Source organism: Brienomyrus brachyistius, chromosome 2 (genome assembly GCF_023856365.1).
Source record: "Brienomyrus brachyistius isolate T26 chromosome 2, BBRACH_0.4, whole genome shotgun sequence".
Lineage (NCBI taxonomy): Eukaryota > Metazoa > Chordata > Actinopteri > Osteoglossiformes > Mormyridae > Brienomyrus > Brienomyrus brachyistius.
In genome coordinates this window covers 6,891,303-6,905,489 of record NC_064534.1, presented here as the reverse complement: position 1 = coordinate 6,905,489, position 14,187 = coordinate 6,891,303, and the positions used below count along the sequence as shown (strand labels likewise).

At 47.7% G+C, this 14,187-nt stretch overlaps 1 protein-coding gene across 2 annotated transcripts; it reads left to right on the top strand.

The window, feature by feature from the left end:
* Positions 1-2,099: 2,099 nt before the first annotated feature.
* Positions 2,100-14,157, top strand: me2 (malic enzyme 2, NAD(+)-dependent, mitochondrial). 2 transcript variants are annotated; one of them, XM_049004012.1, is made up of 15 exons: positions 2,100-2,229; positions 5,795-5,919; positions 7,430-7,563; positions 8,354-8,503; positions 8,625-8,700; positions 8,801-8,962; positions 9,043-9,256; positions 9,819-9,916; positions 10,327-10,440; positions 10,519-10,627; positions 11,141-11,283; positions 11,735-11,837; positions 12,025-12,095; positions 12,327-12,425; positions 12,761-14,157. In XM_049004012.1, exons 2-15 carry the CDS (start codon positions 5,812-5,814, stop codon positions 12,923-12,925), a joined length of 1,746 nt encoding a protein of 581 aa, XP_048859969.1. In that variant the 5' UTR covers positions 2,100-2,229; positions 5,795-5,811; the 3' UTR covers positions 12,926-14,157. The 2 variants fall into 2 exon arrangements, with proteins under 2 accessions (XP_048859969.1, XP_048859979.1); XM_049004022.1 differs by lacking the exon at positions 2,100-2,229 and adding an exon at positions 2,859-2,979.
* The last annotated feature ends 30 nt before the right edge of the window (positions 14,158-14,187 follow it).

Below are 14,187 nucleotides of genomic sequence, written 5' to 3'. Positions count from 1 at the left end.
TTGTCCCTGTTAGAGGGTGTGGGTCACCTGTTGCACCTTTGACACCCACTTTAACAACATCTTCCTTTGAACAGGAAAGGGATACGTGGACAAATCTGATCTGTCTTCCTCTGTGTGCGTCCTGTTCCATAGTTGAGTAGAAGTATTTGCAGGGACAAACTTTTTGTTACAAGGTGGCTTTTGCTGCAGATAACGCTGACCTCTGTGACCTGGGATAACCCCTCCCCCCATGGTCACACACGCACGCACACACACTGGCAGTAGGAAGCGGTCAGTCTGCCAGCCCATTGTGCTGACTCCTTGGGACATGCTGGGATTTGCACTCTCTTTCTGGCACTTGCATGAGGGCCCTGCGAGGATGAGTGCTGTAGACTGGCCCCTGGAGGTAGGAGGGGGTACTGCAGCATGAAATGACCCTCTAAAGGTATCCCATACTTTGCAGAACCAGGACTGAAATGATAGCAATGCAAAACGACATGATGGCAGGTCTGTCATGTGTATACAAACAAAGGGGAACCTTAGATACAGGGTTGCACTGGCCATCTGCCATACCAGGAATTTTCCCAGTAGGCCAATGGGGTGAGGACTGAACTGGCCATCTGGCATACCGGTGGGTCGATCATAATGGGCCTTTATAACCAAAAGCCCAGTCATGGTTTTTAATCCCAGTCCGGCTCTGCTTAAACAGTTAAACGCAAACTGATATAACCGGAAAATACTGCTAATTGTACCAAAAATGACTGTACTCATCTCCAACAATGACATCATCTCAAGTCGATATGAAAAGTACATCTTTTTTGTCAAGTAACTATCATGTTATGTTCCTCAAAAAAGAGGTATCATGTTATTCCTGCCATAAACATGCTGCCTTGGCAGTTGCGTAAGTAATACGAGAAATGTCGAACAGAGTAAATGATGTGCGAGAAAAAATGTTACCTGTTGAATCATATTTATGAGGATGCAGTGAAAATGCGGTCCGATCAGAAACCCGCTTACTCAGCAGGTCAAGGGAGACGCCGAATCTCAATAATAGCTCTGCATCCCTGGGAGTCTGCTCCGCAAAACATCGAAGGTTTGAACTGATAGTTAGCTAGTTTAACTACAGAGTCGACATATCTAGCATATTTGAAACAATTAAGCAGTAATACATAATAGCATTAGTATTTAATTTCACAATACAGTTTTTTGTCTGAAAGTTTAAGATTCATCGTAGGGCATGCTTAAGTACATGTAACATTTCAGTCTATTATAGCTCAGATATGATCCTCTAAAATATTATATTCTTTACGGCACCCTTCCGCGTACAGTTTTAACTTATATTTAGATCATTCCGTTTCGTTTAAGTTTTCTTTGTGGAAGATGCTTAATCGCTTTACAAGTACACGTGGAATTATTTAGAGTTTCCCCGTGTACCGATATCGCATTCATACTGTCCATTGAGAGATACAGACATAGGGGCAAAGCTTTGGAGGAGTGCGTAGAGTCCGCGATTTATGTGACGATATCGGAGCAATTTTCGGTGTAAAGGGGCCAAAAATATAACCACTTCTCGAGACACGGAACTTGAAACAACAACCTTCCGATCAGGACCACACAGACGTACCGCTCACATACATGCATTGTAAAAATGCATTGTAAAAAATGATGTACTAGAATAACAAAAAGCTATTTTACTTATAACCAGATCAGATGTTTTTTCCTTGCTGTCACCAAAACGTCAACATGCAGTGGTGTTTTATATTTTTGCACTGACATTATGTTAAATAATTTACTGCGAGCACCAGCTGGCATCTCGCGGATCCGCAAAATCACTTCCCAATTCTGGCATTAATAACCTCTAATCTGGAAACCGGATTCTTCTTTTTTTACCGTAAAACTCAGAAACAATTATCATATTTGGCTTGTTCACATGGAGAAAGTTCCGCTTGTGAATTTTTGTAGGTGAGCCTGAGTACAAATCTTCCAACCAGAATGAGGTAACGGAGTATGTAGAGAAATCGAAGCCTCATATAACAAAAAACGAATTATCCAGCGCAGTCTCGGCGTGTATTACTGACATTATGGTATACCGGAAGCGTGACGGCACGTTAGGCGGCTTGTGATTGGTTGGTCGGACCTGTTCTCCCGCTGTCGCGACGCGCCCCAGTCTCCCGTTTCCCTGCGGGCAATCGCCGCGTGTCCGTGGAGAGTTGGCGAGGTCTGCATCCACCATCCAAGCCGGATCCGCAGGTGAGTGAGCCTGGAGCTCACGGTACTTTGCCACGAGCTGTACCTGTGTGTACAGCCACGTGTGCTCTAAGGACAGGAACAGGAGACGAAGCCCGTTTTTGTTCTTTAAATGCACAATGTGCACGTATATTAATGTGTGTTTGTTGTCTACACACGAATTGCTCATCAACGGGTGAACCTATCACCGCGACTGCCTCTGTATGTTCTTGTTAATCTTGTTGAGAGGATATGCTGAGATAGACTGTGATGCGGACTGAACCGGTTCTGGTCACCGTGTTGCGTCTTCTTCGGGGTCCCCCGCAGGGATCTTCCTGCTTGGGATGCGGCGCTGCGCGTTTGAATTGATTTTGTTGGGACGTTATGCGTTCAGTTACTACACGGCAGGTCGTGGTAAAATAATATAGGTCCTCCTCTAAGCCTCCGATTTTCACCATTCGATCAGTAGCTTAGGATGTGCCGAACACTGCCAAGTGGCCGTCAGGAAAGTGAGACAAGCCATCGATGAAACCTGATGATCGTCCTGGACCCTGAGGACGTAACTCATGGAGGACATCCCCCCGCAACCCCCCCCAAGAAAAACGCAGCCAAGTACCACATAAATAGCTAAGGCACGCTCCTTACTGCCCTATTTGGATTCCTTGCGGTTGGAGCTAAAGTGCTGTTTATTCTCCCTTATTACCCTGCCTTGGTTACTCCGTTGTATGCGCGGCCTCACCCAGCTGTTGTGGGTACACACCTGCCTTTGAACAGGTTGGTTATTAAGCAGTTCAATATAATGTACTGTCTAGAGGAATTGATTTACTCCAGCAGATCTCAGGTGAACCAGTGAGAAGCACACCCAATGCTTCTCTGGGTGTCGCTGGTAGCTCACTACACTCTGGTCTGTGTAACTGAACTTGTAATTTTGTGGTGTTATTATAGTCTGTTAGGCTGTGTAAGGGATACTTTAGTAATTTTTACTGTCTGTCATGCATATACTTTCCCAAGAGTGATTTTTGCAGATCTGTACTTTGTTTTTTTATAAGCTGTATGTTTTACCAGAACATATTGAGTCTCTCGCATCTCCTTCCTCTTTTTCTGTTCATGTTCTGAACTTTGGTCATGAGTCCATTTTCTTATTCTGCCACTCAGCAGGGTGCGGCTTAGTTTCATTTTGCTTTCCGCTGATGGGGGGGGGGGGGGATCATGTGGGTGGCATGACTAGTGAGGTGACTGGCCCCCTTCTGCTGTCGGGGACTTGAGCATGCATGGGGAGGGGGGTTTGGGGTGCTGCTTTTGCCCGAACTATTGAAACTGCCCCCTTTTGAACTCCTATTCAATAACCCCCTTCAGCCAAACTGACCTTAAGCCACACCCCCTCTGACATCACTGCACATGTGCAAAATGAAGTGTAAGAACTGTACAGACATGTAGACAGAGCTGTCTGTAAGGAGGACGAAGAAGACTTTCAGCCACCCAGAGACTAGGGGGGCCATGATTGTGCGAGTATGGGTGATGGTAGGTTTTAGGGCTGGTAAGATTCACAGATTCACATCAGTGTGCCGATTCTCGATGCGATTTTCTCCATTTAAAAAACAGTATGCACCAGATACCATTTGGAATGACCTCGGGATGCATCATTTCTAATGTCTTTGCATTGATAAAATTTGATTCATTAATATATAATTATCAGTAGAGGCCGTATACCTTTACTATTTAGAAATGTGATGAGTAGTTTTATATTCAGATTGATTCCCCCTTCTGAATTCTTTTGCATCATTATATGGCATTGAATTTAATCGCGTCAAAACAAATCATTTCAAATCCCACTGCATCGCAATCGGGGTGAATCATATCATCGCATTCGGAGTCGCTTTATGTGTATCTTTAATGCGTCGGATCGATCGAGAAGTGTATCGCGTCAGTCTCAGTGATGGAGATCCACATCCCGAACAGCTTGGGATTTGGATGGACCTCGTTCTCCGCATGGCCCGTCGCGTAGGTGCTGTTTGTAACTGCGTATATGGATGCTGTTCTGTGTGTGTGTTTGAGTGGCTGTGTGGGTGCTTAGTCATCATTTATGGGCTCCCTCATGATTACAGAGAAATGGGCAGAGTTTCACTCACGGATGTGATGGCGACTTGGCAGTGCCTGTCTCCACGCGGTGTGTCCTCAGAGGTCACCTGTGTAAAGCCATTCGCCTCTCCCTGCCCAACAAGATCGTTTCTGTTGCACTTCCCTCTTGGAATATTTTCAAGCTATTTTGTGTACTTTGGAACAGCCAGATACCCGTTCAGATTCCACTGAGTGCCCTTGAGTGGTGTACTTGACACGGATTGTTTCTGCAAAACGTCCGTCACACACTGTGCTATAGATAGTACCGGCAGTGTATGTTTTTGATATCATTTTCATTGTGTTTGTTCTACTTATTTTCGCTTTGGCTGTAACATGATGTTCCTAATCTGAAAGCAGACGAGGAGTCTTGGGGATATAATTATAAAAGCTATGTGCTGCTAAGTGGTGTTGGCTTTAGGTTGTAGACTATCCTCTTCTGTAGGGTCTTTTATCCCATGATCTACTGTGTACTATCGATCACCTAGGCTGCCTCGATCCGGTCTTGATCTTCTTGCTGAGTCAGTCTACGCTCTCCTCCGTCTGGGCGAGGCTCAGCTATTGTTTTATTCAGAAAGGTGAAACAACAACAACATGTGGAAAAATAACCTTCCGGCACAGCCTTCGCTTGGGGCTGATGGCATCTCAGGTTGTGAGGATGTTGCACGAATGCCACAGGAGCTTTTCCTGGGTGAAGGCATCACCTTATTGGGAAGGATGTTGATGATTCCCTGGAGGGCTGTCCTCTCCCCAGTTTTGACCTCTATTGATTTTTTTTTTTTGTTGTTGAGGGTTTTGTCTCCTCCATAAATGAAGCTGAAGTACCGTATTAACCCATTTAATGCTCCTTTAAATTTAAGGTGCTTGAAAGTATTTCCAGACAAAAGCCAGGCACAGTCACATGACCCAACCCTATCTTGCTGATTGGCCAGCTATCAGAGAGTTTACTACAAAGGATATTTTGGGGGTGGGTTAACGAGGGCATGTCCAGCACTGGTTTGGAAAGAAGCTAAAAAGTAATAAACACAGGACCTTCCAGCACTCATGGAGATTATGGGTCTCTGGACTGATGTTAATGCTTGGATTCTGGTGCGAGAGAGCAAATAAATATATCCCCACCACAGACTGAGCTGAATGCTGACCTCTCTGAGCCTGTGCGCTATCCCGACACCCATCCTTGTAAGTGGTATTATGGTAGCAGTGTGCTGTTGAAGAAGTCAACATGAATTAATATAGTAAAGAGCCCACTAGTGCCCCCAGTGGCAGCACGTAGCAGAGCATTGTCGTTGATGGTCTGTCCCTGTCTCCCCATCCACGTGTCCCTAGAGCCCTGTTTCCCTTAAACTCTGGGAGCCTTTTCCACCAGCCCCCTCACTTTTCCTGTACAGTAGGGGCCTTGCTGATGCCCCCGGTGGCAACATGCAGTAGAGCATGGTCTCTGATGGTGTGTTCCTGTCTCCCTGTGTCCCCACAGTCTCCGCTGCCATCACCATGCTGTCCAGGATGTGGGTAGCCCTGCGGCCATGTGTGGCCAGGGCTCGCTGGGTGCACACTAAGGAAAAGGGCAAGCCGCTGATGCTCAATCCACGCACCAACAAGGTAAGAGCGCCGAGGCTGGCAGGGCTGCAGTAACATATACCCCTTTCCTCATGTCACATGACTTCCTCTTCAGCTTAGGTGTGTATAGGACCAGGTGTGCGACGCACTGGTTACAGCATACACTATGACGCAGTGAGACAGATACATTTGTTGTGTATACATTATGTCATACATACACACCATACTTGGACAACAGTAGTATGAAGAAAGAAAGTAGCATCATATGTAATATAGAGGAAGGGATAAAATAAAGGAAGCCGGTTCTGATTAGGTGGTAGATGGTTTCCGGATGAGGTTTGCAGTGCACTTTGGCAATGAGAACTGTCTCACTCACGGGGATCTGAAACATGATTGCGCAGCATGATTTAGTGACAGTTGCGTCATTTCTTCTTAGATGTGAAGGGTCTCTGTAGCTTGTGTGACAGATATACGTGACTGAAGTTCCACTTGTTGTATAACTGCTTGTTCTATAGCCCCGATCCCTTGATCTGAGAACTGAAACTAGACTTCCAAACGACAGGATGAACACGCATTCCGACTACGTCCTGGCTTGACCAGACTGATTGTTGCGTGTAATTGGTTATGGAAATGAGTGACTGACCTGTTCTGATTCGCTCTTGTTTTGACCTGGTGGCAGGTTCTCTCACTGCCTGGACCTTTATTGACTATTTATTATATTAACACGAGAATTGCTGCCTCAGGCCTCTTCCAGTGCACCCTGAGCACTTAGGTGGCCCCTGGTGACCAGGAGGCCTCCTCCAATTGGTATAACAGGTTTGATTTTAGTGGTCTGAGTGATACAGCAGAGCCTATTGGAAGGCTACTTCCTGAAGTTTGGAGCATCAGGCTGTTTTGCTAACTGCCTGTCAGCCCAATACAGGAGGGCTGCTTATGGCTTCCTAGCGTGCTATTGGTCCTCCAAGTCACATGTGCTTTTATTTCCCTGGACCTGCTGAATAGAGGGCTTATTTTTTCTGAAGCAGCGGGGCTGTGTAATTCTGTCCTGAATAAAAACGAAGTGTGCTGCCCTTCTAAAGCACTGTGTTGGAGTCATTCTGGGCGGAAAGCTGGGGGTGCTGTTTACGAGGGCATGTATTGGCCTCAATCCCTCCCCTTACTCAGGCAAACAGGCCGTCTGTGTCTAAACCTGCACAGACACAGGGTAAATAAGGTACTGTCGCGTGTGTTATATTGGCTTTTTCTCTACATTAATAAAAATAAATCTAAATTTTTAGTCTGAAGTGCTTAAAGAACTTTCGACAGAAACGTTGCATGGATATAAATGAAAAATGGCATGACGAAGCAGCAGTGGCCATGATGTCAGGAAATGTTAATCAGAGGCTGGCTCGTTTACTCCTCATGTACTGCTCAGGAAGCCAATTACAGTCCAGCACAGGAAGTCAGGATATGAGTCATTTGTTTGGACAGAAGAAGAACCAGTTACGCTTGTTAACCAGATGTGGTCCCTGTTACCAACTGCACTGCCATACCTATCCCCCCCCCCACATAGGGCATGGCGTTCAACCTTAGGGAGCGGCAGATCCTAGGCCTGCAGGGACTGCTGCCCCCCAAGATCGAGACCCAGAATATCCAGGCCCTGCGTTTCAAGAGGAACCTGGACAAGATGACTGACCCGCTGGAGAAGTGAGCTGCAGCACCCCCTAGTGTCCGCAGAGAGCAGCGTGCATGTGGGGCCTGTGCTGAGCGTGTCTGTCTGACATATGGTATCTCACAGTGTAAAGGGGCTTGGTATGACCTGGGCCACCCCCTTAGCCTGTTGGCCTTCTGGTTTGCCATGTGGGGACACTTATGAATACCATGTGATGCTGAATGTTTACCCCAGTTTGATTTGTATACTGGCCGCCCTTCTTTATTAGCACAGGCTCAGTGGCTTCCACAGCCTGTTACTGTGTTTTTATTTCCGATGTTTGGTTTGTTTCATGGGGCGGCGCAGTGGTTAGCGCTGCTGCCTCACAGCAAGAAGGTGCTGGGTTTAGTCCGTGGAGTGGGTTAGTCTGCTGGGGGCTCCAGTCTCCTCCCACTGTCAAGGTACATTGATTGGTGACTCTTGTGTGCGTGTAACTGTGTTAGTGTGTGCGCCCTGCGGTGTGTTTGTTCCTGCCCAAGGATGGCTCCTGCATGCGCCCGTTGTTCCTGGGATAGGCTCTGGTCTCCCCCGCGACCCCGGTTGGGATTAAGTGGTTATGGTGATGGATGGCTGGATGGATGGTTTATTTTATTTGCACCCCATAGTAATAGCAAAAGAACTGGGGTTAGGATCGGTGGGGATCATTTAACCACAGTTTCCTAGAAGAAATCATTTTAAAAGTATATGTGTAATATGAATGTAATGTACATACTGTAATTCTCCTGTCCAGTATATCGAGCTGTTAGCTGTGTCATCTCACCCCCTTGGGCACCTCTCCGTGCTCAGGTACATCTACCTGATGGGCATCCAGGAGAGGAATGAGCGGCTCTTCTACCGCGTGCTGATGGAGGACATAGAGCGGCTCATGCCCATTGTGTACACCCCCACCGTCGGCCTGGCATGCTCGCAGTACGGCCACATCTTTCGAAGACCCAAGTAAGCACCGCATCCCCCCGAGAAGGCTGCAGGGGTAGGAGATGGCAGTGGCCTGAGGAACATGCAGGTGATGCGATCACATGTCCCGTAACACTTCTGACTGCTGCTTGACTTTGTCCAGAGGCCTGTTCATCTCCATCCTGGACAGAGGACACATCCGGTCCATACTGGACAACTGGCCCGAGACGAACGTGAATGTGAGCCTGTTGCCTAGGGATTGCTCGTATTTGGCAGTACAGTGCTTAATGCCTGTCAGAAAATTGCAAAATTGAATGCCTGTCTCTCCCACATTTGTAGGCTGTCGTGGTGACAGATGGGGAGCGCATCCTGGGTTTGGGGGACCTGGGTGTTTACGGAATGGGGATTCCCGTTGGGAAGCTGTGTCTCTATACGGCATGTGCAGGGATCAGTCCAGAGTGGTGTCTCCCGGTCTGCATTGATGTGGGTACCAACAACCAGGTATGTGTGGGGCTGGTGTGGTGCATTATGGTTATAGGGCTATGGGATGTGGGTCGCTGAAGAGCTTTCTACCTTGGCAGACTCTGCTGAAGGATCCATTCTACATGGGCCTCTACCAGAAGCGAGATCGCTCTCAGCTCTATGATGACCTCATTGACGAGTTCATGGAGGCCGTGGTGGATAAGTACGGGCAGGACACCCTGATCCAGTTTGAGGACTTCGGGAATCATAATGCCTTCCGCTTTCTCAGGAAGTACCGGGAGAAGTACTGCACCTTCAATGATGACATCCAAGGTCGGTCAGGTTGCACCCTGGAGACATTTACGGTCCATTCTGATATTGCCTGGGAGAGGTTAATGGTCTCTGAATGAAAAAAAAGGCTAATAGGCTAATATCTGTCTATTCTACATCTACAAGTTTTCTACAATTCTACAAGTCTGAACATGCTTCTTGTGGCTATATTGCACATTTCAAAACCGGGCACTCAACCATACCAGTAGATGAGTGTTAAGACGTCTAAATTGTCTTATGAACGAGCATCAGAGAGTAGGGTGAACCAGTGTCCCTAGAGCAATTGAAGTTAAGAACCTTGCTCAAGGGTGACATCACTCTACCGGCCATGGGATTTCAACCCACAACCTTCAAGACATGGGCATACATCCTTGATCCTCTGAGCTGCACAATCTGTTTTGAGTCATTACCCAGGCCTCAGAGCTACCTGTAGGGGCTCCCAGCTCTTGGAGCTACTCTTTCAGGGGTGCAGTAGTGGCTGCAGTGTGAACTGCCTTCCTTGCGGAGTGGTATTTCAGCGTGATCCTGCACATGCGTGTTGTGACACATTCGGCTCCTTGTTCAGGCACTGCGTCTGTGGCCCTGGCTGGCCTGCTAGCTGCACAGAGAGCCATAGGGAAGCCCATCACTGAACATCGGGTCTTGTTTCTGGGAGCTGGAGAGGTAAGGAGTACAAAGGGATTAATTCTACTCCTCCCTAACTCTGTGTGCAAAGCTGCTCCACATACTGTAGACACAGCCACTACTTCTTACTGATCCGTGGTTTTAAACATGTCTTTGAGCATTCTGATGTGTGCCTCATCCCTGGAGGACACATTTGGAGCGGCTCAGTCGTTACTCTGCCATCTGTCGGGCCCTGGCACCAAATTGCCCAAATGTAGCAGTTTGCTTGGCTCCATGGCCGCCGTTGGGCTTCCGGTATCATCGTTGGGCACGCTTACAGCCATTTCGCAAGTCTGTTAGTCGTGGCGTTCCAGACCTCCCCTTTGCTGGGAGGTTGCGCTGGGGCTTTCCTGGCATGGATTTGTTTTATAATTTACTACATTTTCCTTGACTACCATCTCCCTCTGCAGGCTGCTCTTGGCATCGCCAACCTGATCGTCATGGCAATGATGGAGGCTGGAGTGTCTCAGGCAGATGCACGGAAGAAGATCTGGATGTTTGACAAATATGGGCTCCTGGTGCAGGTGAGGAACTTGTGGGTGCGATGTTGGGGGCATGCCTGTCTGTCTTTTACACCTGTCTTATCGCACATCTTTTCCCAGGGCCGAGAAGACGTTGACAGCAATCAGGAGGGATTTGTCCATGCCAGCCCAGGGAATGTACAGAGCTTCTTGGATGCAGTTAGTCTCCTCAAACCAACCGCTATCATCGGTAAGAGCCTCCCTCCTTCCTCCTCCTATTCCTTGCTAAATGTCCTCCTTCTCTCCTCCTGATTCTTGCTGACTCTCTTCCCTCACTCCCTCCTCCTGATCCTCCACCCTTTCTCCCTCCTCCGGATCCTTGCTAGTCCTCCCTCCCTCCTCCTGATCCTCACTGATCCAGCATCCTCCCTCCTCCTAACCCTTGCTGATCCTCCTCCCTCACTCACTCCTCCTCAACCTTGCTGGTCCTCCTCCTTCCATACTCCTCCTGATCCTTGCTGATCCTCCTCCCTCACTCACTCCTCCTCCTCCCTCACTCACTCCTCCTCCTCCCTCACTCACTCCTCCTCAACCTTGCTGGTCCTCCTCCTTCCATACTCCTCCTGATCCTTGCTGATCCAGTGCTCTCGCCCCTGACCCTCACTGATCCTCCTCCTGATCCTCGCCAGTCCTGCTCTCTCCCTTCTCCTGATCCTTACTGATCCTCCCTCCATCCTCCTGATTCTTGCTGATCCCTGCCCAGGGGTGGCTGGAGCTGGTCCCCTCTTCACCAAGGAAGTCCTCGCTGCCATGGGTAGCCTGAATGACAGGCCCATCATCTTTGCCCTCAGTAACCCCACGAACAAGGCAGAGTGCACGGCTGAGGATGCCTACAACATCACACAGGTATCTACTCCCCCACACTTACCCAAACCCTCTGATTTAAAGGAATTTTCAGTTTGCACTGCACCAACAGGAAGAGTATTCCATACTCTAAAAACACGCTGTGTAAAGAAGTGCTTTCTCAAATCCATTTTAAAATGTTCTCCCGCTTATTTCCACCTATGGCCACGAGTTCTTGTATTTGAACTAAAACTGAAGAAACTACTTGATTGAACAGCATACAGACCTATTAGAATCCTTTATATCAGGATCATGTCCCTCCTTAGTCTCCTTTGCTTGAGGCTGAACTCCACCATGAACGCAGGCCCGCTCTGACATTGTTCCTCTAATACCTACCCGCTACTTCCTGTCTGTTAACAAGTCGTAACCCTTCAGTTTGACTATGTCGTAGATGTCATTTCAGCAGTGGACCCCTAACCTGATTTTCTTGCCCTGTCCTGTGTGCTGGATGCAGGGCCGGTGCCTGTTTGCCAGTGGAAGTCCATTTGGACCCGTGACACTGAGCGATGGCCGTGTTTTCACTCCTGGCCAGGGGAATAATGCGTACATCTTTCCCGGTGAGTGCAAGGAGTCCTGTTGTCTTACTCTTGTTTCCATGTCTTGACTTGATAGAGTCAGGCGATGCAGATGTGACAGGCCCATGATATGGGCACTGCTTCCTGGCCCATTAATCACAAAGGCGGCCTGTGGGATTAGATGCTTGAACCTGGAGTAGGCTGAGAATTGGCTGTCCATGTCTTGCAGGTGTGGCCCTGGCTGTGATCCTCAGTGGAGTGAGACACATCAGTGACACCATCTTCCTGCAGGCTGCCAAGGTCAGAGTTGAACTGGGTCTGAATGTTTTGCTGAGGTCTCCATTTCTGGTCTGATTGGGAGGGGCCTTGTGTGGGTCTCTGTTAGTTCTGAGATGTTGATTATGTCCTGGAATTAGTTTATTGCGTCGCTTCAGTCCTATTACCCGAAACTCTTGCTGAGTGCAGGAGGATCTCGAACCCTGGTACAGTGGCATCTGGAAAAGGTTTGCATGTTGGCTTATGTCCCTTCAGACACTGGCAGAGCAGTTGACTGATAAGGATATGGAGCAGGGCCGTCTGTACCCGCCCTTATCCAACATCCGGGAGGTGTCACTCCGAATGGCAGTGAAGGTGAGACCTACATGATGGTCTGGGATTCTGGATCAGTCAAGAGAGGAACTTGTGTGAATTTTACCTTAAAGAGCGCTTTGTGTAACACTACATTGATGCATTGAGCTATAACAAAGTGCTGGACTGCTCACCCCTGTGATGGGTTGGTGCCGCATCCTGGGTCATTCCCTGTCTTATGCATAGCTTCTGGGATGGGATACAAATCCCCGCGGCCCTGAATCGGACACAGAAAATACATGGATGGATGAACTGTTCACTTTGACATTCGGGGAAGGTTGCTAAGAGTGGATCGTTCACTTCAGTGGCATGACTAACCTCTATCTGTCCGCCCACAGATCGTTGAATATGTCTATGCTAAAGGCATGGCCTTCCGGTACCCGGAACCGCTGGATAAGAACAGCTTCGTCAGGGCATCCGTGTGGAACACACAGTATGACTCCTTCCTTCCTGACATCTACGACTGGCCGGGGAGTGCCCAAGAACCCCCCAAAATAGAGTAGACGTGGCTGGGCAGGAGGGCCGAGAGTTGCATCTCCTCAACACTCCGAAGAACAGGAAAGCACTCCACACCACTGTCACCAAGCTCCTCAGCTTATAGAGGCTCCCTGTGAACCAGGCTATTCTGTACGCTCCTTTTGTTGATACATGTTTACTATGTATGGCTGACCACTGTCCGAACAGCTAGGAACTCCAGCCCCACAGTCCCTCAGTGTCCCCAAGTTATCTCTGCTGTTTAATGGGCTGTCAAGTTTAACACTTAGACCCGGTGACTGTAGTTCCTCTGGCTAAATAATCACTCCAATTAAGCATTTAAGAGACAAAGTAGCATGATAAACACATGCTGTGTGACCCATAGTTACACAACGGCTTGGCCATGGCCCACTTGTTCATTAAACTTACCTCCAAACGGTTTTAATTTTTTTTTTTGTGAAGAATATTTAAATGGTTTTTAGAAACTTTTGATATATGGAACTTTGTTTGTGCTTAACACGTTTATGATTATTAATATTATTTAAGGGAAGGGTCAATTTGAAATTGACTTTCAAAGTGCCTGTGTGGGATTCCTTAGCATCCAAATCCGTAACTGTCAGATGCACCAGGGGGAAGAGTAGTTACACTATGATGGCGAATAATGTACAAGCTTCCTCCCTGTATTAAGTAAGCTGTCTGCTTTAGATGTGGCACAATTATATCTGTCACCATATTGGTCCCTTCGTAATAAGAGCAGTGACCACTGGTCTTGATACCAGAAGCAAAGAGCACAAATCTGGCTGCTTTAGTCATCCTACAAAAAACGGTTGCTATGCATGTCCACGTACAAATAGCCCAGATTGGGTAGTTGTACCACTGTGTTGGGGGTATTTTGTGCTTTACTGTCTGACCCCCTTTTCTGTTTCTTTATTGTTGTACGTTGCTGTACCAGCGGTGAGAAGTTCTCAGCTGTGTCTTTTCATGTATTTGACTGCAGAGGGAGCAGGACTTAAGATACTGGCAATCATAAAGGGTCCTTTCAGGATATCATAAGCAGGCCTGAACTTTTCTAAAGCTGAAACTGACATGAGTGTTCCAGTGCACTTTTCTGAAAACCGTCTCAGTCCCCGTGAAGTGTCGTCTTGTTTATGGAATTTATTTTTTATTATGAGGTGCTGTTGCCTTAGCCTGAAAAAGCTGCTTATACATGTGGAAGGCACTTTTAACCATTACTAATAAATAAAAATACTTTAGTTTCCCACCTTGTGCTGCGTTCCTTTTTATGACTGTC